Source organism: Arvicola amphibius, chromosome 3 (assembly GCF_903992535.2).
Source record: "Arvicola amphibius chromosome 3, mArvAmp1.2, whole genome shotgun sequence".
NCBI classification, from domain to species: Eukaryota; Metazoa; Chordata; class Mammalia; order Rodentia; family Cricetidae; genus Arvicola; species Arvicola amphibius.
Window position 1 is genome coordinate 112,935,986 of NC_052049.1, and position 23,809 is coordinate 112,959,794.

The window sequence follows — 23,809 nt, forward strand, 5'->3', positions numbered from 1 at the left end:
TACTCATCACCAGAGGGCACAGTCAGGGCAATTCGTGTCCTTGTAGAAATGAAAATCAAGCTAATTAAGGGATAAAAAGTCCCACAAAGCTATATGGCATTTAAGGTTAGGAAGACTGCTGCCTAAGAGGCAATAAATCTTGGCGTAGCTTGAGAGTGGCTCAAAACAGACTTGAGGCAGTGGGAAAGCAGGATGATCTATGGAAATACACCTCAGGGGCATCAGTCTAGCAGGGATCGTGAGTGCAGCTGGGACAGACTGCAGCAGAGCACTGCTGCATGGACCCCATTCGTGCTTCCCTACTCACTACCCACAAGTTCTAGCCAGTCTTCACTGTTGCCCCTGCTCAGAGCTTGACCTTTGATCTGTTAGGAGGGTAAATTCTAAATGTAATGTGTCTTAAAGAAAGTGGAGGGTTAAATGAGACAGTCAGTACAAGTGTTTTAAAAATATAAACAGCTAGTTGGGTGGTGGTGGCACACAACTTTAAACCCAGTACTTGGGAGGCAGAGGCAGAGGCTGAGGCAGGAGGATCTCTGAGAGTTCCACATCAGCTCATCTACCATTAGTGAGCTCAATGCCAGTTACACACGCGTGTGCGCTCTCTCTCTCTCTCTCTCTCTCTCTCTCTCTCTCTCTCTCTCTCTCTCTCTCTCTTTCTCTCTCTTTTTTCTCCTGTCTCTTTTGGCAGCACTGGTGATCAAAACCAGGGCCTTGTTCATATGAGGCAGGTGCGCTACCCCTAGGGGTTGCTTTCCCGGGAGTCTCTGTTTTGTAGCCCTAGCTGGCCTCTGCCTCTGAAGTGCTGGGATTCCGTGTGCGCAGGACCATGTTTGCCTTCACATTACTCTTAAAATAATGAAAGAGTCCGAGGCTGGAGAGAGGACAAGCAGTTAAGAGCATTTGTTGATTTCGAACAGGACCTGGAATTGGTTCCCAGCACCATTTTTCACCCCAGTTCCAGGAAATCCAACACTCTCTTTTAGACCTCCTTGAGCACCAGACACACATTTGGTGCACATAAGTACTTGAAGGCAAAACATTCCTACACATAAAATGTCTGCAAAAAAGCAAAGCAAGACTCAACAGAAAGTCTTTGCTGTTTACTGACATTATTATTATTTTTTTTTCTGAGACAGAATTTCTCTGTAGCTTTGGAGTCTGCCCCGGAACTAGCTCTGTAGACCAGTTTGCCTTCAAATTCAGATATCTTTTTCCCTCAACCTCTCAAGTGCTGGGATTATAGGCCACGTGTCACAGGCCTGGTTTAGGCAATGCTGAGAATTGAGCCCAAGGCCTTGTGTGTGCCAGGCAAGAAATCTGCCAACTGAGCTGCACATCTCCAGTCCCAATCAAATCCTTTTCCTAAAAAGAAATTGTATTGGCAGACAGGTATGGCTGGGCACATGTGAAGGTCAGCGGACACCTCGCAGGAGTTGCTTCTCTCCTTAACCATGTGTGTTCCAGGGATTTGAAGTATCAGGTTTGGTGGCAAGTAGCTTTACCCACTGAGTCATCTTTCTGGCTCCACGGAATATCCAGGCTGGCCTCATGATCCTTCTGCTTAAGGATCTCAGCATATCCTGCTGCTGGACACAACCAGGCAGAGCAATTCTTAATATGGCATAAAAGGTGTTTCATGGTCTCATCAACATTCTGGCTTTACCCCATACTCCTGCCCCCTGTCCACTACTTCAGACATACTATTTTTCCAGAGTGCCCACTGTGCCAGAAATTTCAGGTGTGCTACTTTTTCTGTTCTTTTCTGATACATGGTTTCTGTGTTTAACAGCTCTGGCTGTCCTGGAACTCACTCTGTAGACTAGTCTGGCTTCAAACTCAGAGATCTACCTGCCAGCCTGGTCTACAAAGTGAGCTCCAGGATGGCCAGTGCTGTGACACAGAAAAAGCCTGTCTAAAGAACAAATTTGTCTATCTATGTATCTGTAATTTTTTTGTGTATGGATGTTTCACCTACATTGCATGTTATGTCTGCTCACTATGTGTATGCCTGGTGCCCAGAGGCCAGAAGTGGGCACTGGATCCCCTGGACCTGCAGTTAAGAGATGGTTGTTAGCAGCAATAAGGGTGCTGGGATTTGAACCTGGGTTTTCTTGGAAGAGAGCAGCCAGTGCTCCAGATGAGCCTTCAGGCCCTGACCTTGACCTTTTGATTGTCCTGTTCGATTTTCCCTGTTGGTATTACAGGTGCACACCTGTTTTTCGCCACAGACTAGCTTTGTGGTTGTCCCATACCTTATTCCCTTCTTCTTATATTCTCCTGGTTTGAGACAGGGGCTCTAAGTAGCCTAGTCTAGCCTTGTACTCTTGAACCTCTTGCCTCAGTCTTGAGTGATGTAATTGAGAGCAAGTGTGCCTCCCTGGATTTAGGTTATCTCCAGACCTCTCTTGGCCCAACTTCTCAAAGTAGTCAGGTTATCTCCAGACCTCTCTTGGCCCAACTTCTCAAAGTAGTCTGGGTTAGCCGCTTTCAAGTGCATCTTCCTCTGTTCTCATCTAAAAACCAGAATGGAGTCCCGGAAGAGGGAAGAGTCTTGAACAGGTTTCTATGTCTAGGAAGTACTCAGAACTTAGATGGTACACATAAACAACTGAACTACAACAAAAAGCACTCAGCATTCACAACTTTCATGAAACCCATACAGTTCTCTGCTAGGAGGTAAGGTATGTGGAGGCTTCGAAGGCAAGCAGCCTGGTGAAATCCAGCAATAACTACAGCAGCCCACTGCTATTCTAATCTAAGGGACTCTAGACACACATTGTTAGTCAGACAGAGGTGTGCTGTAGGGTAAAGGAGGAAGTAGTGGAGTAGAAACTGAGGGACTTCTGGTGTGACTGTTGCTTAAAAAACGGAGCATTACGTAGCACGAACTTTTGTGAGCTACAGCAGGCACTGACTGACTTCACAGCTTTGTTATGTGTTTCTCCTGGTTAATTTTACTAGTCATGTACTACATGGAAGACAAATTCCCCATAACCACCACAGAAGTCCTCGGCAGTCCTTCACTTTGATGCAACCTATACGACGGATACTTCTGGAAACAGGGTGGTTTCAGTTTTGATTACTTGTGTTCCTTCGTAAGTTGTTGAACACCACTTCATATTTTGGAAGAGTAGCAGTCTCCACAGTGACCTTGTTATCTCTAGAGAAGTTGTGCTGTTTCTTCATTAGGGTACAGGAGCACTATTCCAAATGCAGGATACAAATGTAGGATTAAGAGGACAAAAGCTGAACACTATGATCAATATTGTACTGTAGACCATATGCTTTTATAAGAAATGTACAACAACCTTGCTTATCAGCAGCTGTAATGATTAAGAATGGGTTAGAAACACCCCTCAGCCAAGCAGAGACTGTCAGGCTGCAGCAGAAGGCAATGCTGATCAGAACCTCCTCTTACATCCACAGACAAACTGATGCTAATCACTGCTTACTTCAGGCTATATATAATCCACCACTTACTCTTGGATGACACTGTCCTAATTGTTATCTACTGCATCTTGCAAAGCTACCAAAGTCATAAAACCAGATGAATATGATACGTACCAGTTAGATTTTTTCTTTTATAAGGGAGAGAGATAGGGCCTATCTACATAGTCCTGGCTGTTCTAGCACTAGGTACGCAGACCAGGAAAGCTTTGAACTCAAAGATCTGCCTGCTTCTGCCTCATAAGAGCTTGGATAAGAGGAGTATGCCACCACACCACACCATCCCATTACACAGCTCTTCCACCTTGCTTTACTGTCAAAGTTATTATAAACATATGTCTAAGAATACTACCCCCTACTAGTCTTTCTTGAGGCAAATATTCAAATTGACAAGTACCCCCAACACTTTTACAGAATAGTTAAGACAAATAATCCAATTTTTTTTGTAATTATTTTTGAGATGAGGTCTCATATAGCCCAAGTTGACCTTAAACTCCTGTCCCTCCCCCATATCTGCTTTTTAGATAAGGTCTCATCATATGATATGATCAGGTCTTGAACTCTTTGATTCAAGTGATCTTACTTCAGTTTTTTCAGTCGCTAGTGTATGCCACTACATCTGCTTAAATTTTTGGTGTCTCTTTTTAAAGATAAGAGTTTCATTGTATAACTATGGCTGCCTGGAACTATGTAGACAAACTTGTCTTTGAATCTGTTGCGATCTCCCAACTCTACCTCCCAATGGCTAAGTCTACAGATGTGGGCGACTATGCTTGCATAATGTTTTAAACCTCTGAATTAAAATTGTATCCTCATGTATTATGTACCGTGTGTGTGTGTGTGTGTGTGTGTGTGTATATATATATATATATATATATTCACATTCATCTTTTCTAACTGCAGGTTAAACAGACACACACTCAAACCTGTACCAATGTAACAAGGCCAAAGACAACACAACTTACTATCAGAAAAGGAAAACTGTGACCATCTATGCAGTACTTGACAGAGAAACACTGCTATTTGACAGTTGGTATTTTATTCAGATAGCAGTCTCATTACATGTGGTCCAAGAATATTCAAAGAACTCAAATAAAATCAGATGTGAAGGTCAGTCTTCACACATCATAGCCAACGATGCCACGTTTGCCTATGATCTCTCCGACATAAAACCACATCCACACCTCAGTGGCCACCAAACCATTCAGCACAGCTTCCTGGAAAAGAGAAAGCACAAATTTTAAGATACTTTTAAAAAATAAACAAACAAATAAAAAAACCCAACACATATTTGAAACTATTCTCTCAGATTGACAGAGAACATAAGGATGCTATTCAAAATTACAGAAGAGTTATAGCCAAAGTCAGGAATTACTGATGTTCAACTTCTGAGAACCTTGAACTTTCAATTTTGTAAGCCAAATGGGTCTGAGCTTATAAATTCTTTCAAAGGAATTTTTAAAGACCTGAACTGACTTAACCCTTTCATTATTACTTTATGAGACACTTTATGGGCCCTAAAACAACCCACATCCTGGAAGTGGTTCAAACATCAGACAGGGCACTCATAGGAAGGCTTGTCTCTGAATAGACACTTTGTCCATCAAAGATGAATTCTGTCTTCTTCCCTTTTACACCTCATTTTCTTCATTTTTATTTACTATTATTTGGTTTAATTCTTTCTAAGTATTCAATATTCATTTTATGTTCTAAGCCCTTGAAGAGAGAGGGGGAAAAAAAGCCCACACATGGTTCTAGAAAGCACTGTTTCATTCAAACACAAACTTGGATCTAGAAACTCTACTTGGAAAAAAAATAATTAAGATGCCTTTACTACTATCAATAGAGGCATTTCTGGAGGTCATTTTTCCCTTCGGTTATGCCAGAGGGCACTAGAAGCCTCCTATCACCCACTCCCCGGGTGAGGGCTCCAGCCCCAGCAGTTACTAAAACTGGAACTTAAAAGTCAAGTTCCAATTCTTGTGGCCTTTAACATACATGCAATTTGAAAACCCAGATTTTAGTATTTTTGTTCTGCATAGTAATTCTAGTGGTTTTTTTTTTTTTTTTAGCTGAAATGGGGATAATTCTAGGACCAAACCAAACCAAACCAAACCAAACTAACAACAACAACAACAACACCCAGTAAAGGCAGCCATCAGATTATACTATACTAGCTAATATTAGGAAGGAAATCAAGGCTGCCAGTTATTCAAGATGCTCACCTTTATGCTCTAAGATCAAAACTAGACCAAGACAAAGAATTAGCTGAATTATTTCTATCAGATTACAAAATTTCTTAGCAGCCAAAAAGATTATCTCTCATTATGTTGGATTCTACTTTATTGGGAAATAGATATATTAACCAAAAGAATTGGAAAAATTCCCCAATAAAGACACTTTCTATCACAAGCATACTTTTTCACAGCCCATAGTTACCTTAACTGTAAGATGTTTGAAGCTACCAGTTTTAGCACTTTGAATTATTTTTTTCGCACTCTGAATAGCTGCAGGGAGTTCAGCAGGGGTTGGGGGAACCAGCTCAACCTTGGCGTATTGCCAAAATGTGGCCAATCGAGGCTTTGAGTAAGTCACAGCAGCTGGAAAACAAAACATAACAAAACAAAAAACCCAGGATGAACTCACTAGAGATCGAAAGAAGCAGATGTGTGGGCTGGACACAAATATTTATTCATGTATCACATCCACTCACTGCTTGGGCCGAATGTGCAGTGGGTGTGAAAAGTCAGAGCTGCTGCTCCCTGGTAACAAGAAGCTTTTCAAGATGCAGAACACCTGTGTCACGGGGCCACTCAACGGACAGGAAGCTCTAAGCAGTCAATTATGCTAGGATTCATAGTGGCCAGCTAGTATTTACTCACCTCTGAATGGCAAATCTAATTAACTGTAAAGTTACTGGTCCCTAATTTGAAAACAAAGTCAAAGCAATTTATTCATTTTTCTTTGTAGAAGCACCATATTTGAAGAGAAGAAGTCCAGAAGGGTAAGAAGCTACATAGAACAGCATCCTTTAATAGTAAGATTGAAGATCACGATATTGGCCACAAGTCCTGATGGAATTATATCAATTAGTATCCATTTTTGGTACCCTTAGCAATATGTGCTGGATTAAATCTCTTTCACCAGCGCACAGCTGCACCCCCTTTCAAAACTGCACTCATAATAAAAATAAAATGTATTTGTATTGGTAACAGCAATTGAAACTAGACTATACCGGGTGGTGGTGGAGCATACCTTTGGTCTCAGCACTTGAGAGGCAGAGGCAAGGAGATCTGTGAGTTCAATGCCAGCCTGGTCTACAAAGTGAGTTCCAGGACAGCCACGGCTACACAGAGAAACCCTGTCTTGAAAGACCAAAACCAATCAACCAACCAAACCCCCAAATCTGCTAGAAATTCCCTAGAATCAGAAGCCAAAATTCCTTGATGTGTTCACTGTTTCACATCAATGAATTCAGTAGGAGAAGTAATGACGAAATCAGCAGTGTGTGGAGATGTAGCTCAGTGGTGGAGCACATGCAAATTCTGGACTGAATTTGTGGCAAAGAGAGACAGAGACACACAAACTGAGGAGAGAAACACATATAGAAACTGTAAAGACAGCTGGGCGGTGGTAGCACATGCCTTTCACAGTACTTTGGAGTCAGAGATAATCTCTGAGTTTGAGGCCAGCCTGATCTACATAGTGAGTTCCAGGACAGCCAGAGCTACACAGAGAAACCCTGTCTGGAAAAACAAAAAACAGGGCTGGAGAGATGGCTCAGAGGTTAAGAAGAGCACTGGTTGCTCTTCCAGAGGTCTTGAGTTCAATTCCCAGCACCCACATGGTGGGGCATAACTAACTATAATGAGATATGGTGCCCTCTTCTGGCCTGCATAGATAAATGCAGACAGAACACCGTATACATAATAAAATAATAAATAAAAAAGAAAAACAAACGAACAAAAAGGAAGCTGCAAGAGCAAGAAATGCTCTTAACTACTGAGCCGCCTCTATCACCATTTATTTATCTTTACAGACTAACATGCAAATATAAGCATGTGTCTGAATATCTGTTGTGTTGGCTAGTTTTGTGTCAACTTGACACAAGCTACAGTCATTTGGTAAGAAGGAAAATGCCCCTACTAGTTTGGCCCATGGGGCATTTTCTTGATTGGTGATTGGTGTGAGAGGGTTCAGCTCACTCAGGATGGTGCCATCCCTGGGCTGGAGGTCTGGGTGCTGTAAAAAGGCAGTCTGAGTAGGGTGGTGGTGGCAAACACCTCTAATTCCAACACTTGGGAGGCAGAGTGAGTTCGAGGCCAGCTTGGTTGATGGAGTGAGTTCCAGGACAGCCAGAGCAACACAGAGGAAACCCTGTTTCAGAAACAAACAAAAAACCAACCAAAAAACCAAAACAAGTAGGTTGAACAAGCCATGGGGAGCAAGTAGTAAGCAGCACTCCTCCATGGTCTCTGCCTCAGAAGCTGGCTCTAGTTTCCTGCCCTGATTTCCCTGGATGATGGATTCCACACTGTAAAGATGAAACACACCCTTTCCTCCCCAAATGCTTTTGGCTATAGTGTTTACCACAGCAAATGAAACTGTCCACTGTCAACTTTAAAAATTGACTCTAGGCAGAAAGAAAAAAAGCCCAGTACCTAGACGGTAATTTGTAATTCCATTGTTTAATAAAAGGAACTAAGGCTTCTTGAAGAAACGGCCAATTCTAAGGCTTGGCCGAGAAAATAAAAAGATTCATCATCATGTAGAACCAAAAAGATGAGGCATGTTAAGGGGCAGAAGAGATGGCTCAGCGGTTAAGAGCATTGCCTGCTCTTCCAAAGGTTCTGAGTTCAATTCCCAGCAACCACATGGTGGCTCACAACCACCTGTAATAAGGTCTGGTGCCCTCTTCTGGCCTGCAGGCATACATGTAGACAGAATATTGTATACGTAATAAATAAATTAAAAAAGATTGTATACGTAATAAATAAATTAAAAAAGGGGGGGCAGAGGTGTCAACTTAAAAGATTTACAGATGGCCACGGCTGGCACAATCTCAGCAATAAATGACACATATATGAGAAGCATGGAATAAATTTAAATGAGCCAGTGCAATGTGCAACTGAAAAAATAAATGGGGGAAAAAAGAGAAATGGAGACAGATCTTTCTCACAGAATTCCACCTGATCTACGTGGAAGATGGATCCACCCACCACTCTAACAGAAAACCCTCCTGCTCTGGTTACTAGCTTCTAAAGAATGGTATAGGGGCTGGAGAGATGGCTCAGAGGTTAAGAGCACTGACTGCTCTTCCAGAGGTTCTGAGTTCAATTCCCAGCAACCAAATGATGGCTCACAACCATCTGTAATGAGATCTGGCGCCCTCTTCTGGTGTATGGGCATACATGTAGTGTTGTATACATAATAAATAAATCTTAAAAAAAAAAAAAGAATGGGTATAGACACAAAAGAAGACATAAGGCTGGTCACCACCATTATATCATTGTAAAATAACATTTTTGGGGGGAGGGGTGAATGTAGGAGGTGGACTTGCTGAGAAGAGGTCTAGGAGAGGGAGGGGGAATGGTGTGTGTATGAAAAGGACTAAAATTCATTATATAAATGTATGAAACTGTCAAAAATAAAAACGGAATAAAAACGGGCAGAAGTGAAAACAACTGGTTAGCAGTAGAGGATCTTATTAGATCAGGAGATGGATATGAGTTCGAGGTCAGCCTGGTCTACAGAGCCAGTTCCAGGACAGCCAACCTATACAGGGAAACCCTGTCTTGAAAAACCAAAAGAGAGATGGGTCTGAGTATCATGAGCCTCCTGATATGTGATCAGGGCAACTCATCTCTGTTGTTCTTCTCAAAATCCCTATTTCCAGACTATTCAGCAGAGAAACTCAAGATGACCAGTTTGGGGAACATTCTTCAGGATATCTAGACAGATACCTCAAAGTTGCTGAATCAAGATCAGACCTAAGAAAAGGGAGACTGGAGAGACCGACAACTAATCGTAAGATAATACCCTGGACTGGGACCTAGAAGTGAAAGACATTAATGGAAAAACTGGTGAAACCCAAATAAGATCCCCAGCTTAGTTAAGGGGAGAGAAAACAGATGCTGACCTGCCTGGGGAGATCTGATGATAGAGCTACATAGCCTGGGGAATGGGAGATTAGCCACATTTAACACAGCAGCCTATGCTGTAGAGCAAAATCCACCTGGTACTCCGGCCCCATCAGAGCCCCCTGTCAGTACTTCTGGAGAACAAATTACCTTTCAATTACTCACAATAGTAGAAAGAGGTATGTGTTATATGACAAAAGATAACACTGGTAATGGGTTTTATTTTTGATTCTATCAATAAAACCAGTTTTAAATTCCTGAATACAAGCTACCTAAATGATGCAAAAATCATCTGTTAGGAAAAAAATTCCATGTGCAATATTAAAAATCGCACCTCAAACCACCAAAGTCCAAGCGTCAAGCCTTCTGGGTGTATTGATGTAAAAATCCTAACGGTTTGCAACAGATAGCGTGACTATCATAGTAAAGGGAAAGTTGAAAACAAGAAATGGTTTGGGAAAATGTGGAAAACGGCTTACTAGCCCACTAGTGTTCTGTAGGAGGGAGGCCAGTATTTAGAGAGTCTGGCACTCTACGGTCCTCAATAGCTCATTATTGTTTGGCTGCTGCTGAAGGGGAGGAGGAAACGAATTACTAAGCGTCCAAACATAGCAAAATAAGCTCAAAAGCACGTTTTTAAAATTCGCTTTCTATTCATATTTTATCTGAACATTTAGAAATTTAACTATTTGAAAATCTGATCTTCAACCACGTGTGGTACAATACAGAAGAGAAAAAAAAAGTAAATTTCACCTCCCGTTTCAGAAATACAACGAATAATCTGCTGCTCAGAAGAGAACGGTACTGACAGAATATATTACTCAGGCGTGTGACTATTCAGTGTTCATCTGCGATACGGCGGTCTACCAGGCTTTCCAAACACAGCAAACCCACGGAAGCCAAGCCACCACGACCAAGACGACTGCCTACAGGCACCGCTTATCTATGCGGACTGGGGCAGGGACATTGATCCCTGCGTTCCAACTTCCCTTCGCCGGACGCACGCTTCTCTAGGATCCGACCAAGACGGTAAGCAAACATAACTTTCAAAGGTCCTACCGGTCTTGAGAAATTTCTGATGACTTCCAGATGCTTCGCCAGACCACCTAAGGAGGCCTGACGTGCGACTTTTCCCTGTTTCCGCCGTTCCCTTCCCAGATCTCCAGGGCACGGTAAGGGGGCCTCATGGCGTTCGCGGCGGAGGGAAGCCGGGCTTCTTCACACGACCCTCTTCCCGGGAGCGGTTAGGGCCCGAAGAAGCCGGGAGCAGGCCGGGAGAAGCTGCAGCCTCACGGGGGCCTCCGGACGGCCCTGCCGACGCCCGCGGGCCTCTGGTTGCCCACCCCCCCCCCCCACCCCCGCGAGCCTCCCCCCCGGCCGCGCTCACCGGATATTAGCCCCGGGGCCTTCTCCGCGAAGTTACGGACGAACTTGGCCATGGTTTAGGGTGGAAGGTCCGTCTCCTCGAACCGCCGGCTGAATGTCACCCTCGGAAGGACCCGTGGCAGGCCCCCTGCCCCACTTCCAAGGTCAGGCTGCCCCTCTCTGTGCCTGTTCAAAATATGTAGACATCCCTCCTGTGTTTGTGGACTCTAATAAGCCAGTTAATTTTGTTTAGCACAAATAAAATGTAGATATGAATAGATGAGGCAAGAGAACATGTAGCGAATAATGACTTTTCTCGGGAAACAGGCATTTGCTTGGGGCAGCCATTCATGGCGGCCCGGAAGACAGTTGAGGTGAGGAAAGGCGCATGCGTTGTTGATTTTCTTAGCTTGATCTCCACTTTGCTTGCGGCAGTTTCGTAGTTTTTCAGAGAACATGGAAATTGAGGCTGGAGGACGTCGTGAGATGCTTGTGGGCTGATATGTTTGTTTTAGAGACATAGCAGGTCTAAGGCTGAAAAGGAGCTTTAAGGGGCCGTGTAGGCGTCACATAACCCGTCACCAGATTCACCCAATCAATGAACCACTTCTTTAATTGGGCTTCCCCACCCCTCTGTGTAGCTTTGTGCCTGTCCTGGAGCTCGCTCTGTAGACCAGGCTGGCCTCGAACTCCCAGAGATCCTCCTGCCTCTTGTCTCCCGAGTACTGGGATTAAAGGCATGCGTCACCACTGCCCTGCTAATTGACCTTTTATAGTCCCATTTTCCTCCGCAACCAGTATCAAAATTGGAACCCAACCCCGGTTTTCAAAACAAGCCACATGGAGCTATGTGGACAGGAGGAAGACGGTCATAAGTACAGTATGCCATGCATTTTGTAATTCAGTAAACGCTTTGGGTATTGTTCCCTTAAAGGCAGAGATTCCTAAATGGTCATATAAGGCGTCTCATTAGAGTTGTAAGATAAGCACAGAGAGGAACATAAGATTAGGTAGGCATGGTGCTGATCTTGAAGACCTAGAGAGCCTTGAAGTATAAAAACACATACACATTCCAGAGGGCTGGAACTTTGATATGACAGAAAAAAAAAAAGGTGTAGGAAAGTGAGATTTTATTAGAACGAGCAAAGTTTTGGAGAAGCCTAAATGTTAGAAGTAAAACGGATAAGACCGTTAGGTAGAAAGATCAGAAGTGAGATTAAGGAGTCAAGAGCATGTCAATGAGAGGGACAAACTGTCTAAGATACTGATGTCAAATTAAGGCAGGAAAGATAATTTGGGTGGTGAAACCCATGTTATTCCAGCATACAGAAGCCTGGAGATTGGGAGTTTCAGGCCGGTCTGGACTATAGGGTAAGACTATGTATTTTGGGGAAAGAAAAAACAAGCTAATTATCAGTATGAATATCTGTGACGTTAACTAGAAAGAATTCCAAAAATCTCAGAAACCAGATTGCATCAACAAAGAAATATGGAAGAGAATAGAAGTTAGACAACCCAAGGGGAATGTGGAACTCAGGGTAAACTGAAGCTTGAGAAGGGGAATTGTCAAGAACTTCAAGACAGCAAAAAAGAGAGAGGAATTAGTTTGAGAGTGGTGGAACTTTTCCTTGACTGGGCTGATGGGAGAAAAGTGAGGAATCTGACGGATCCCGCCTGAGAGTAAAAGGTAAATGGGAGGAGAGAGAATTCTAGGTGAGGGGCTAAGCTTTAGATAGAATACCTCAAAGACACATTGAAGAGTTACTGGGCAGTAGCAGAACCCACAGGTTTGTGGTTGCAGCAATCTAAACATCCAACAGTTGCCTGTACTTTAGATATTGAAGCAGAGGATAATGTTAAATGAAACCAGGCTGAGATCCTGCATGTCACAGGCATAGAAACAGGGGATGAGGACATGGTAGCAAATTATTAAAGGATCTGGTGTTTAGGCTAGATAAAGTAAAGCCATAGGGTGCAATTTAGAAAAGAAAAAAAAAAAGATTCCTTGAGACTGTTCTTCTGAGAACAGTCCCAGGGTCTCTCTAGAGGTCTGTGTGAGGCAGATTAGGCCAGCCAGGTTACACACATTTGCTAGTAGCTTGCTTAGAGAGAGTGGCAAAATCCTCTAGGTTTTCAGAGGGACTTTTGAATGTCACTAGCTTTTTCTTTCTGTGGTGGTGGTATTGGGCTTGAATTTAGCAATGTGTATGTTAGGCAAGCTCTCTACCATTGAGCTACATCCCTTTTAAATTTTAATTTGAGCCAGGCAGTGGTGGAGCACCCCAGGCAGTTTGAGGCCAGCCTGGTCTACAAAGCAAGTTCCAGGGTTGCCAGGGATACATAGAAAACCCTGTCCTGAAAAGCCAAAAGAATAAAAACTTAAGTTGGGCTGGCCTTGAACTTACTAGGTAGCCCTAGCAGGCCTTGTCCTCCATCCCTCCCACCAGTTTGTAGCTGGGATTACAGGCATACACTATCACACTAGGCTGTTGCCAGCTTTTAATACTGTAATAAAGGGATAGTAAAGGTGGTAAGTCAGGTGCTCATTTATTAAATACAAGTTTTGAACAAACACCCCCAGGCAAGTTTGACAAGAAGTAACCTTCCCGGAATGTTTCAAATATAGTTATATTGATTGAATTTGATTTCAGTCAACTTTTTTGCTGTTTTATTCTCCATTTTTCTGTCTGTAAGTTCTCTTCCAGTTTAGCAATTAGATCCTGTGTACTATTTCCTCACATGGCATGGTACAGCATCAGCCTGGCTTGTAAAGGTACCTAGCAGTCTTAGGCTTTGCCCAATGGCAGCTCAGCAACCACAATCAAAAAAAAAAAAGTAATGAAACTTGTGTAGAGTGTGGTAGTAACAGCAACTGGCACCATCAGACTTCTTGTCAAGTTTCCTTCAATTTTCACATACCCACAGAAAGCCATATTAAACAAACAAACAACTGCTCGAACCCTAAATAATTTTTCAAGTTTAGTATTAGCTTCTTGGTGAGTTAGGGGCAATGCCAGAGCTGACCGAAGTCTTCACTTTCTTTTTGTACTCCAGCAAAGTCATCACGTAAAACTCGGCATGTCAGGAAGTCTTAACAGGTTTACAGCTGCTGCTGAGTTCCAGACAAGACACCCCTTTACCTCTGCAAGTGCGTGTATGCGTCCTGTTGCACAGGACGGTAGTCTCCGGAGTTCCTTTTTCTGGATGTCTTTAAATGAGTTCACAGAAAGGAAGAAGGCACAGAGGACACTTGGTTTCCTCACCAATAGTGGCCTTAAGCTACACACGTGCTTTTGTGATCAAAGGATTCAGCAGCATCAGTGGTGCACAGCCATTCATAGAAAAGTATCAGAAGAGCACAGAAACAAACAGAACACAAACTCACCAAAAAAGGCTTACACTCTGAAGGTTCAGTTCAGAAGTAGAATACAGAAGTAGAATACAGATAGACATAGAGGCGGCATAGAGGTGGCCAGCTGGGAAGCTGCTGGAGCAGCTGTCTTCTGAGGTCATGTATCCATTTCCATCCAGTTTTCACCCGAAGAACTCCAGCCTTTCCTCTTTTTCAAACAAAAACATCCTCCCACATTAGCTTTGGAAAAATAAATGCAGTAGGTAGGAGCTTGTTTCAAATGCAGGTCATTCCCAGAGCGGAAGGAGAACAGCACACAAAAATGGAGCCTGGCTAAAGAAGAGCAGCGCTGTCAGCGGGGCGCATGACCTAACGACCTGGCGGTTCCGAATGCGTCCCAGGCGTCTCTGTTCAGACAAGACGGCAACAGCTGACACTTACTTCTCAGCCAGAGTGAGAGCGCCTCTCTGATCAGAGGTTTGCCAGTTGACACCACCAGAAAATACACAAAGGACTGCTTATAGCTACGTGTATTTGAATACTGAAACACTGCTTCTGTATATGAAAGGTTGTGGCTAATAGTAATGCTCCTTAAAGGAAGCCACAATCCCATTTCCTTGTCCTTTCACCTCTGCGCTGAGATTGATATTGATATAAAAACATCCCACCCAGGACTGAGCCTCTCATGGCATGGCACGCAAAATGGTTAAAGAAGTGGGATCAAACCACTTATTAACTACCCAGAGCTACCTGAATATTTAAAATGACTTGTGGACAAGACTTTGCTCCAATCTCTATTTTGTTAGTTGGTAAACTAAGGCTAGATTAGAAGCAGCTCTTAGGAGCCGTGTCACAGCCCAAACATTAGCTATATACATTTTATAGTCTTACAATATTACTTGACTAGAATGAATATATGAGAAGACATTGCCACATACCACATACATTTTATCATGGAGGACACAATATAATGTGGTACTCAATTCATATGAGACCAATAAAGACACAGTATCTGTGTGTATAACACATACACACTGAGATATACTGCATTCGCATCTTTATAGATACACTATATTTATTGCCTATTTTACCCAGGCCTAGTTCTTGGGGCACAAAATAAAAAAGGGCACCAACAGCTTTTTACTTCCCCCTTCCTGGACGCTCCACCACTTTTGTTACTCTTCAAGACTGTGCAGTTGAGTTTTTGGTGGTGACAACCTCATGGGAGTGCCTGTGATGGTATCTTTAAGTTACAAGATAATACAAAATTAGGAGATACCAACAGAAGCTGTATAAGGTCCCCCGTCTTATTCATCAGCCAAAAGCCTATGCGCACTAAGGTATTTGTACTTATCTGGAAAGCTGCTCTGTGATACTGCAGAACTGCGACAGGACAGGAGCTAGTAGACACAGCTGTCACTGAAGCAGCTGACGTCACAGACTTAAACGCAGTTCTCACCAAAAAATATCCAAACAGTTCTTGGGAAGGAAAAGAATAAAGTGGCAGGACATTTTTGTAGTTGGATGTATTATAATTTAGGTTAGAAAACGAAATGAGGAATAGGAAAATCAAGGCTGAAGATTAGTGATGATTTATGAAGATGCTGTGAGATTTCATGAAAGCCAGGGAGACAAGGTCTTAAGAATCTTAATTATCATAATTTGCACAAGAACAATTTTCTAATTTAGTAAAGGAAAAACAACAAAGAATAAGATAAACCAAAACCAAAAACCAAAACAAAACTAAAGAAAGAAAGAAAAAGGAAAGGATCAGAGCCAGAAAGGGAGACCACCCCAAACAACTGTTTACGCCCTGGTGCTAGTTTGGGTTGTCTACTTCACAGTATTTATTCAAGTTGCTCCTTTTGTTGTTTCCTCTCTGCGAGCCACCGCTGGATTTTTTCTTTGAGTTCTGTGTTTGGCCGGATCTGGTCCATGGTAAGGGGACTACGGTTAAAAGGATCTGTTTGGTCACTAGGACAAGAAAAGAATGGAAATGAGTTACTGTGGAAAGTTCTAACACAGAATATCTAAGCATCTCCTTGCCTTGAGTCTCGAGCCATGGTGCACTGTGACACTGGGTCAGATGCTGACTCGGGTCAGAAAGAAGGAAATGAGAAAAGGGTGACTCTCAAATCTTCAGCCACCCCATCGCTCTGCCTCATAATAAACTTTATCCATCACTACCATTCAGATATTGATTTTAGTGATAAGAGCACTGAGTGCTCTTCCAGAGGACCTGGATTCAATTTCCAGTACCTATATGGAGTTTCATGACCATCTGTAATGCCAGTTCCGAGGGAGTCAATGTCTTTTTCTGACCTCTGTGGGCACCAGGCACACACATGATACACCTACATACATATAAGCAAAATACTCATACACATAAGATATAAGCAAAATACTCATATACAAAAGTAGAATAAATAAATTTAAAAAACCTTTAAATGCTGTCTTTGTCATAAGCCTTTAGATTTCAGGTCAGAGATCTTAGTCACTGGTGTCATCATAAAGCAGCGTTTGTAGGTTTTTGTTGTTCTTGTTTTTCCAGATAGAGTTTCTCTGTATGTAGCGCTGGCTGTCCTAGAACTCACTCTGTAGACCAGGCTGGCCTCAAACTCACAGAAACCTGCCTGCCTCTATCTCTCAAGTGCTGGGTTAATAAAGGCATGAGCCATCACCACCTGGCTTTTTTCTTTTCTTTTTGAAATGGGGTTTTGTTATATTGCCCAAGTTGACTTCAAATTCCTGGGTACCAGGAACCTCCCTGTCTACATCTCCCAGGTAGTTGGGACTACAGATGCACATCGCTGAGCCAGGTTCACTACCTGTGATTTTAGTGACAGTTTCTTGGAACAGTATAAACTGTTAAGGAAAAGACCCCTGTAATCGACATTTGATTAAATAAGCTGGCTGCTATGCAAGTAAATGCAGATTATGGTTCAGTGCTGAGAGTATAGATCAGTGGCAGAATGCTAACTTAGAATGCACAAGGTTCTAGGTTTGATTCTGTGCACTTCAAAAAACAAAGCTGGGACCAGCAATATGGCTCATTGTGTAATAATAATACTTGTTGCCAATGCTGACGATCCAAGTTTGATCCCCAGACCCACATGGTTTGAAGAAGAGAACTAACTCCTGCAAATTGTCTTCTTACCTTCACACTTGCTAACACACCACACCCACACACCCACACACACCCACCAAAAAAAAAACCCAAACAAATAAATATATATAACTTAAAAAGTACAGCAAAACAAAGAAAGCCCCAAGATTGGCTGGCGATGTAGGCAGCTAGGAGAGTGCTTTCTAGTATGCACATAGCCCTAAGCTAGACCTTCAGTATCACATAAACCATGCATGATGGTACACATGTGAATTCAGCATTTAAAAGGGGAGACAGGATGATCAAAAGCTGAGTCATCCTCACCTACACAGCAAGTTCAAGCCTGGGATACACGAATTCTTGATTCCAAAACAAAACAAGATTCACGATATTTTCACAGGTATCACTTAGTGTATCATCATATAGCAAAAAGCATAAGAATACCAAATGAGGGGCTGGAGAGATGGCTCAGAGGTTAAGAGCACTGACTGCTCTTCCAGAGGTCCTGAGTTCAATTCCCAGCAACCACATGGTGGCTCACAGCCATCTATAATGAGATCTGGTGCCCTCTTCTGGCATGCAAGCGTACATGGAAGGAATGTTGTATACATAATAAACAAACAAACAAACAAAATACCAAATGAAACAGATAATTCATTTTTAATATCATATTCTTTAAACTTGAGTCAACTTAACTTACATAACAGCATTTTAAATAGGCTTCATGGTCTTTCAGTACCTCTTCCTATCTAACATTGCAGTTAGAAAAGGTAAGGGTCAAGCCAAGCAGTGGTGGCACTTGCCTATAATCCTAGCACTTGACCTGCAGGAGGATCATGATTTCAAGGTCATTTCAGCTACAAAGTAATTTTGAGGACAACCTGGGCTACATGACATGCTGTCTTAAAGGGGGAGGGGGAGCAGGGTGGATACAGTGATGTTTACCTCTGGTTCTAGTTATTCAGGAAGCTGAGGCAAGGAGATTGCTTGAGCTCAGGAGTTTGAGGCTAGCCTGGACAACATAGATAAATAAATAAAAGAGCTGGGGAAAATAGTTAGGTCAGCAGCTGGGAATACATGCTGCTCTTACAAGGAACCCGGGTTTGGTTCCCAACCTACATGGTGACTCACAACCATCCATAACTCCAGTTGCAGGGGATCCAACACCTTCTGATTTCTGTAGACACTACACATACATGTGCTGCACATATATACATATAGGCAAGACACTCAAACATAAACACATAAAAGATAAAACAAGACAGCTAGCAGCAGGGAGTCACAGCATAAACTCCAGTTACTAGCCTCCTCCTTCCCTGTAGTGTACTCTCCTAAAGAGGCACTGGCTCTTCAGAAGAGTAAAGGGATGTGTGGGTACTGACTGCCTTCAATTTATTTTTGCCTTCCTGTCTTTCCTATGGACATCTGCAGGGTGACTGTCCAAACAGCACTCAACCTGGTCAAATTTATGCTACCACAAGCTACCACACCCAAGTACAAATACAGCAACCGAAGGGAGTATAAATCCCGAGTTAAAAACAATCCCACCTTTTTTGGACATTTTTACAATTTAAATAAAATTAAAACAATTTCAGGCTATAATATATTTCATGTTGACATATTTCATAATGTGGATAAAATCATTTTCTTTTGTATTTTGAGATAGGGTCTCACTATGTAGCTCTGGCTGGCCTATATAAATTGCTAGGCAGACCATACTTCAAAGTTATAGCAAATAGTCAGGCAGTGGTTGTGCACACCTATAATCCCAGCACTCAGGAGGCAGAGACAGGTGGATCTCTGTGAGTCCAGGGCCAGCCTGGTCTACAGAGCTAGTTCCAGGACAGGTTCCAAAGCTACAGAGAAACGCTGTCTCGAAAAACAAACAGAAAAAAAAAAAAAAACCCCAAAAAACAAAGTTATGGCAATCCTCCTGCTTCTGTCTCCAAGTGCTGGAATTCCAGGCTCCTGCCACACCTGGCTAAGATTATCTTATAAATCTATAAAATCTTAAACAGGTGATATCAAAGTGCCACACCACCGAGTCTTCAATCTGTATGGTGCAAAGTGCCATGTTAAGCGACTGGGTGAGCACACACAGGAAGCTAACACAGCCACATTCCTGAGGCAATGCTGTGGATAGGCATACCTGAGTAAATGCCTGGCGATGGTGGACCTGTCCACAGTGACTCTGGAAGAGGGAAGCACCACAGGGTCAGACATCAGTGTACTCATGATGGGGTCCAGGAACTCATCACAGGCATCTGCGTATGTCTCCTCTTCCTGTTGCTGGAGGTCTGCGAGAGACTAAAGGAACAACATCTGGTTTCTATAGTGAACTCAGTGTAGCTCCCAGACTGCTGAGTAGCTACACCTTATGGTAGACATCAGCAACCCTTCCCAGACACGACAGATCTCTACTTTGTTTTTTTTTTCAAGAACAAGCCCAAGGCACATGTTTTAGAAGCAGAGGTAGTTCTGCTGCAGGTTGGCTTAGCTGCTGGGGGGTCATGGCTGGAAGTGGACGCAAGTGTCAGCAGGAGAAAGAACACATCTTTCTGGCAGCATTCTGCTGTGAATGCTGGGATGGGAAAGGGGGGAAAGGCTGTTAGCTGCATAATTACCGAGCCACTCACACAGCCTGTGTTTGAAGAGTAGTTTCTGATATAAGCAGGCACAGAAATTTAAGAATGCCTGTGCAACATTTGATCCTGTAACTCACTTCCTCAGGGCTGTGTGTCTGGCTGTGCTCTAGGCCAACATCAAGCTCAGCTCAAATAAATAAATAAATAAATAAATAAATAAATAAATAAATAAATAAATAAATAGAAAGAAACTCACTGAGGAAAGGCAGACACCAGTAAAGAATCTTTTCTTTTCTTTCTTTTTTCTTTTTTGGTCTTTGGAGACAGGGTTTCTCTGTAGCCCTGGCTGTCTTAGAACTGTATCTGTAGATCAGGCTGGCCTCAAACTCAAGAGATCCGCCTGCCTCTGCCTTCCAAGAGCTGGGATTAAAGGTGTGATCCACCAATGCACACCCTGGAAGATTCTGTGCCATATATTTTTCCTTTCTCCCATTTCTAATGAAGCTCTACTACTGTCCAGCTGGAAGGGTTAGCTGAGCATAACAGAGTATTTTAATCTCCAAAATGCATTTCAGTATAAACCAGCTACCAGTAGGAATGTAGAGAACAGAGAAAAGCAATATAAACCAGTGTCTGTGAACAACTCATCTTTGCTCAGTTTTGATTTATTTTGAGTTAGGATCTCATTATATTGCTCAAACTAGCCTTGAACTTGCAACCTTCCTGTTTTAGTTCAGCTGGGGAAGTGCAAGGTTATAGCCATGTCTCAGCAACCCTGCCCTTCTTCCTGAATTTTATTCCGAAAAGTTCTTTTGCACTAATACTAGGTTTTTAAATCTTTTCTAACACTGGGACATAAAAGTTAGTCTAAAGAGGGACTTAAGCAATACACTCTCTTTTCACTTGGCAGACGCATCTTTAGTTCTGCTCTCACTCTCCCGTGGAAGGCGTACAGTTAGTAAGATGGCTGCTCCCAGTTATTGTTTTTAAGATTTATTCGCTGATTATGTATACAGTGTTCTGTCTACATGTGTGTCTGCACTAGATCTTATTATCATTGGTGGTTGTGAGAACTGAACTCAGGGTCTCTGGAAGAACAGTCAGTGCTATTAACCGCTGAGCCTGCTCTCCAGTCCTGTTCCCAGTTACTGACTGACCTGTTTCCAATGCCTCTAGGCAGTACCCCTTTTCTCCCTGAAATAGGGCAAAAGTGGCAGAGCTGAGGTGACAGTGTGGCATTTCTTATGAGAAACATAATGTCCTTGTCCTTACCTTGATTCTCTCTGCCAAGTTACTGAAAGCTACGATCATATTCCCAGGCTTATTGATTTTCTTCAGAACTCGGACTGTCTGTGCAAAGAGAGTAGGGGAATAGGAACGTCCATCCTTGGGCACAGTAGCACAGAAATTCTCCTCATCCCTAAGAGGTAAGCATTAGAAAGGAACAGAGCGTCAGAGCATAGGTCAATGTGGAGACAGCAGATGGGCTACAGAACAATCATCCAACCCTTATAAGCCCACGTGCTCTTCTGAACTAGAAAGACATTCTATTTATTCTGTGTGCATGTGTATCTCTGTATGTGGTGTATGTATAAGCATGTGCATGTATAAGTGTGTCTGTATGTGTACAAAGGCCAGAAGGTCAATGTTGGGTGTCTTCCTCAATTACTCTCCAGACTGTATTCTTTGAGACATGGCTTCTCATTAATCCTAGAATTCATCAGTTTGCCCAGGCTAGATGGCCTGTGAGCTCCAGGGAGCCTCCTGTTTTCACTTTCCCGTTATTGGAATTACAGGTGCATGCTACCACATGTAGCTTTTTAGCTGGGTGCTGGAGATCTGAACTCAGTTGCTCATGTTTGTGTGGCAAGCATTTTACTTTTTTTTTTTTTTTTTTTTTTGAGACAGGGTTTCTCTGTGTAGGGCTGTCTGTCCTGGAACTTGTTCTATAGATCTGACTAGATCAAACTCAGAGATCTGCCTGCCTCTGTCTCCCGAGTGCTGGGATCTACCACCACATCTAATTTTCTACAAGGATATCTCTACAAAGTGTTCTATGGCCCTAAAAAATGCTTTAACAAACAGCAGTATAACTGGTAAAGTTTATCTTTGCATAGATCAAGGCAGAATGTTGGAGATCCTGAACAATGTCCATGGATCAGATAAAACTCTCTCTAAAGCTATGGAGGATTCCCTTATCTAACAGCTAGGAATGAGCCTTCCTTCCCCAACTATATTTCCACACACTAGCTAGCCAGACATTCTGTTTTCACAACATTAGCACCCCCCCTCCACCCCATCATGGCTTGCTCAGTGCCAATCTCAGATACCCAAGATTTAAGTAGATAGTGCAGATGTCTGAGACAAGCTGCTGAGGCTTGAAGTCAAATTCACTGAAGTCCTTGACTTTGAGAGCACCCATCTTGGGGCCAACCAGGTGCTGCAGGAAGTAGTTCAACATGGAGATAATGCGCTCAGCCAGGAAGGGGTGCACAAACAGTGACTTGATCTCTGGAAAAAAGCCAAAGTCTCAAAACTCAACCCATCAATAATTTTTCCCCCTCATATCTAATACATTTTCAGTGGAGAAAATATAGACAAACAGAACCAAAATCAAACAAACAAAAAGGAAACAAAAACTACTAACCACACATGAACATTGTTAAAACATTTTGTGTGCACCTGAATGTGTTACAGCGAGTGTGTGCAAGTCAGAGGACAGCTGTGGGATCCGTGCTCTCCTGCCAACGTGGGTCCCAGGGGTCCACCCAGGTCGTCAGGCGTGGCGGCTGATGCCCGCATCCAGGAACACTACACTTTACTTGTATTTCAGACTTCCTGAATCCACCATCCATTTTCTCATCCTTCCTCTTCTAATCATCTTTTTCTTTCTGCTCCATTTTAATGGGGGAATTTCTTGAGTTTATTGTTTTTAACCCTTTCATTGAATATTTAAAATTTATTTATTTTAATGTATATTGGTGTTTTGCCTACATGTATGCCTGTGTCAGAGTGTCAGAAGCCCTGGAATTGGAGTTACAGACAGTTGTGAGCTGCCATGTGGGTGCTGGGATTTGAACCCAGGTCCTCTGGAAGAACAGCCAGTGCTCTTAATCACTAAGTCATCTCTCCAGTACCTATTAAACTTTTAAAGTCACATTTTCAATATTCAAAATCTTTTTCCCTGTCCTTTGGGGCTTTTGTTCTTGGTTTTTGGCTGCCTTATCTTCTTTGATTTCCCTGACCTGATAAAAGTTTTTAAAAGAAGCTTTAAAAATATTTAAAATTGTAGTCAGGTGTGGTGGCAAATGCCTTAATCTCAGTACTAGGGAGGCAGAGGCAGGTGGATCTGTGAGTGTGAGACCAACCCGGTCTGTAGAGTGAGCTCCAGGACATCCAGATCTACACAGAGAAACTCCGTCTTGAAAAAAACAAAACCAAACAACAACAAAGTCTTTAAAACCTATTTCTGTGTCTCTCATTAGAGTTTCCGTTCACTCCTGCTCACTGGCTGTCACATCACACTAAATTTCATCACTGGATGAAAACTATTATTCTCCTTCCTCCCTCAATGGTTATTTGCCATAGGCTGTCACTAGTAGCTCAAGCTGTCCTGGGACTCAGAGTCCTGTCTCCATCTCCCAAGAGATTGCCACACTATACGTAGATTTATGTTTTTATAACACACACATACACAAAATCTCATAGTACGCATTTTACAAATATAGCACACTTTAATTTTGACTACCCATATCGTAAATGTTTAACAGCTACCTGTGGCGGGTCGTTACTGCAAAGGGCACCGTTGCTC

General features: G+C 42.7%; 3 protein-coding genes across 4 annotated transcripts in view; 1 reads left to right on the forward strand and 2 right to left on the reverse strand.

Moving 5' to 3' along the window:
• Positions 1-4,470: 4,470 nt before the first annotated feature.
• On the reverse strand, positions 4,471-11,132 carry Atp5mg (ATP synthase membrane subunit g). Its single transcript, XM_038324437.1, has 3 exons — positions 10,978-11,132; positions 5,890-6,050; positions 4,471-4,667 (listed from the first exon to the last, which is right to left on the reverse strand). The coding sequence occupies exons 1-3, from the start codon at positions 11,027-11,029 to the stop codon at positions 4,569-4,571; spliced, it is 312 nt and encodes a 103-aa protein (XP_038180365.1). The 5' UTR covers positions 11,030-11,132; the 3' UTR covers positions 4,471-4,568.
• Positions 11,000-23,809, forward strand: part of LOC119810784 (phosphatidylinositol N-acetylglucosaminyltransferase subunit A-like) — a 37,180-nt gene continuing 24,370 nt past the window's right edge. Inside the window, exon 1 of one of the 2 annotated variants that reach the window (XM_038324435.1) lies at positions 11,000-11,119. The gene's annotated coding sequence lies outside the window, so the exon portion shown is untranslated. The remainder of the gene's footprint in view (positions 11,120-23,809) is intronic. The other variant, XM_038324436.1, reaches the window with a different exon arrangement.
• Ube4a (ubiquitination factor E4A) overlaps positions 13,484-23,809 on the reverse strand; it is a 43,626-nt gene continuing 33,300 nt past the window's right edge. Inside the window, exons 17-20 of the mRNA XM_038324434.1 lie at positions 22,329-22,509; positions 21,271-21,418; positions 19,563-19,720; positions 13,484-16,281 (exon numbers count right to left, since the gene is read on the reverse strand). Of these exons, the coding sequence (XP_038180362.1) occupies positions 16,155-16,281; positions 19,563-19,720; positions 21,271-21,418; positions 22,329-22,509 (614 nt within the window). The 3' untranslated portion in view covers positions 13,484-16,154. The remainder of the gene's footprint in view (positions 16,282-19,562; positions 19,721-21,270; positions 21,419-22,328; positions 22,510-23,809) is intronic.

What these genes read in the sequence shown, in the direction of transcription:
- Atp5mg (XM_038324437.1), bottom strand. Translation starts at nt 11,029, where the DNA reads ATGGCCAAGTTCGTCCGTAACTTCGCGGAGAAGGCCCCGGGGCTAATA. An exon ending in GGCCCCGGGGCTAATATCCG is followed by an intron (nt 6,051 to 10,977) that starts GTGAGCGCGGCC and finishes TTTGTTTTCCAG; the next exon opens with CTGCTGTGACTTACTCAAAG. An exon ending in TCAAACATCTTACAGTTAAG is followed by an intron (nt 4,668 to 5,889) that starts GTAACTATGGGC and finishes TCTCTTTTCCAG; the next exon opens with GAAGCTGTGCTGAATGGTTT.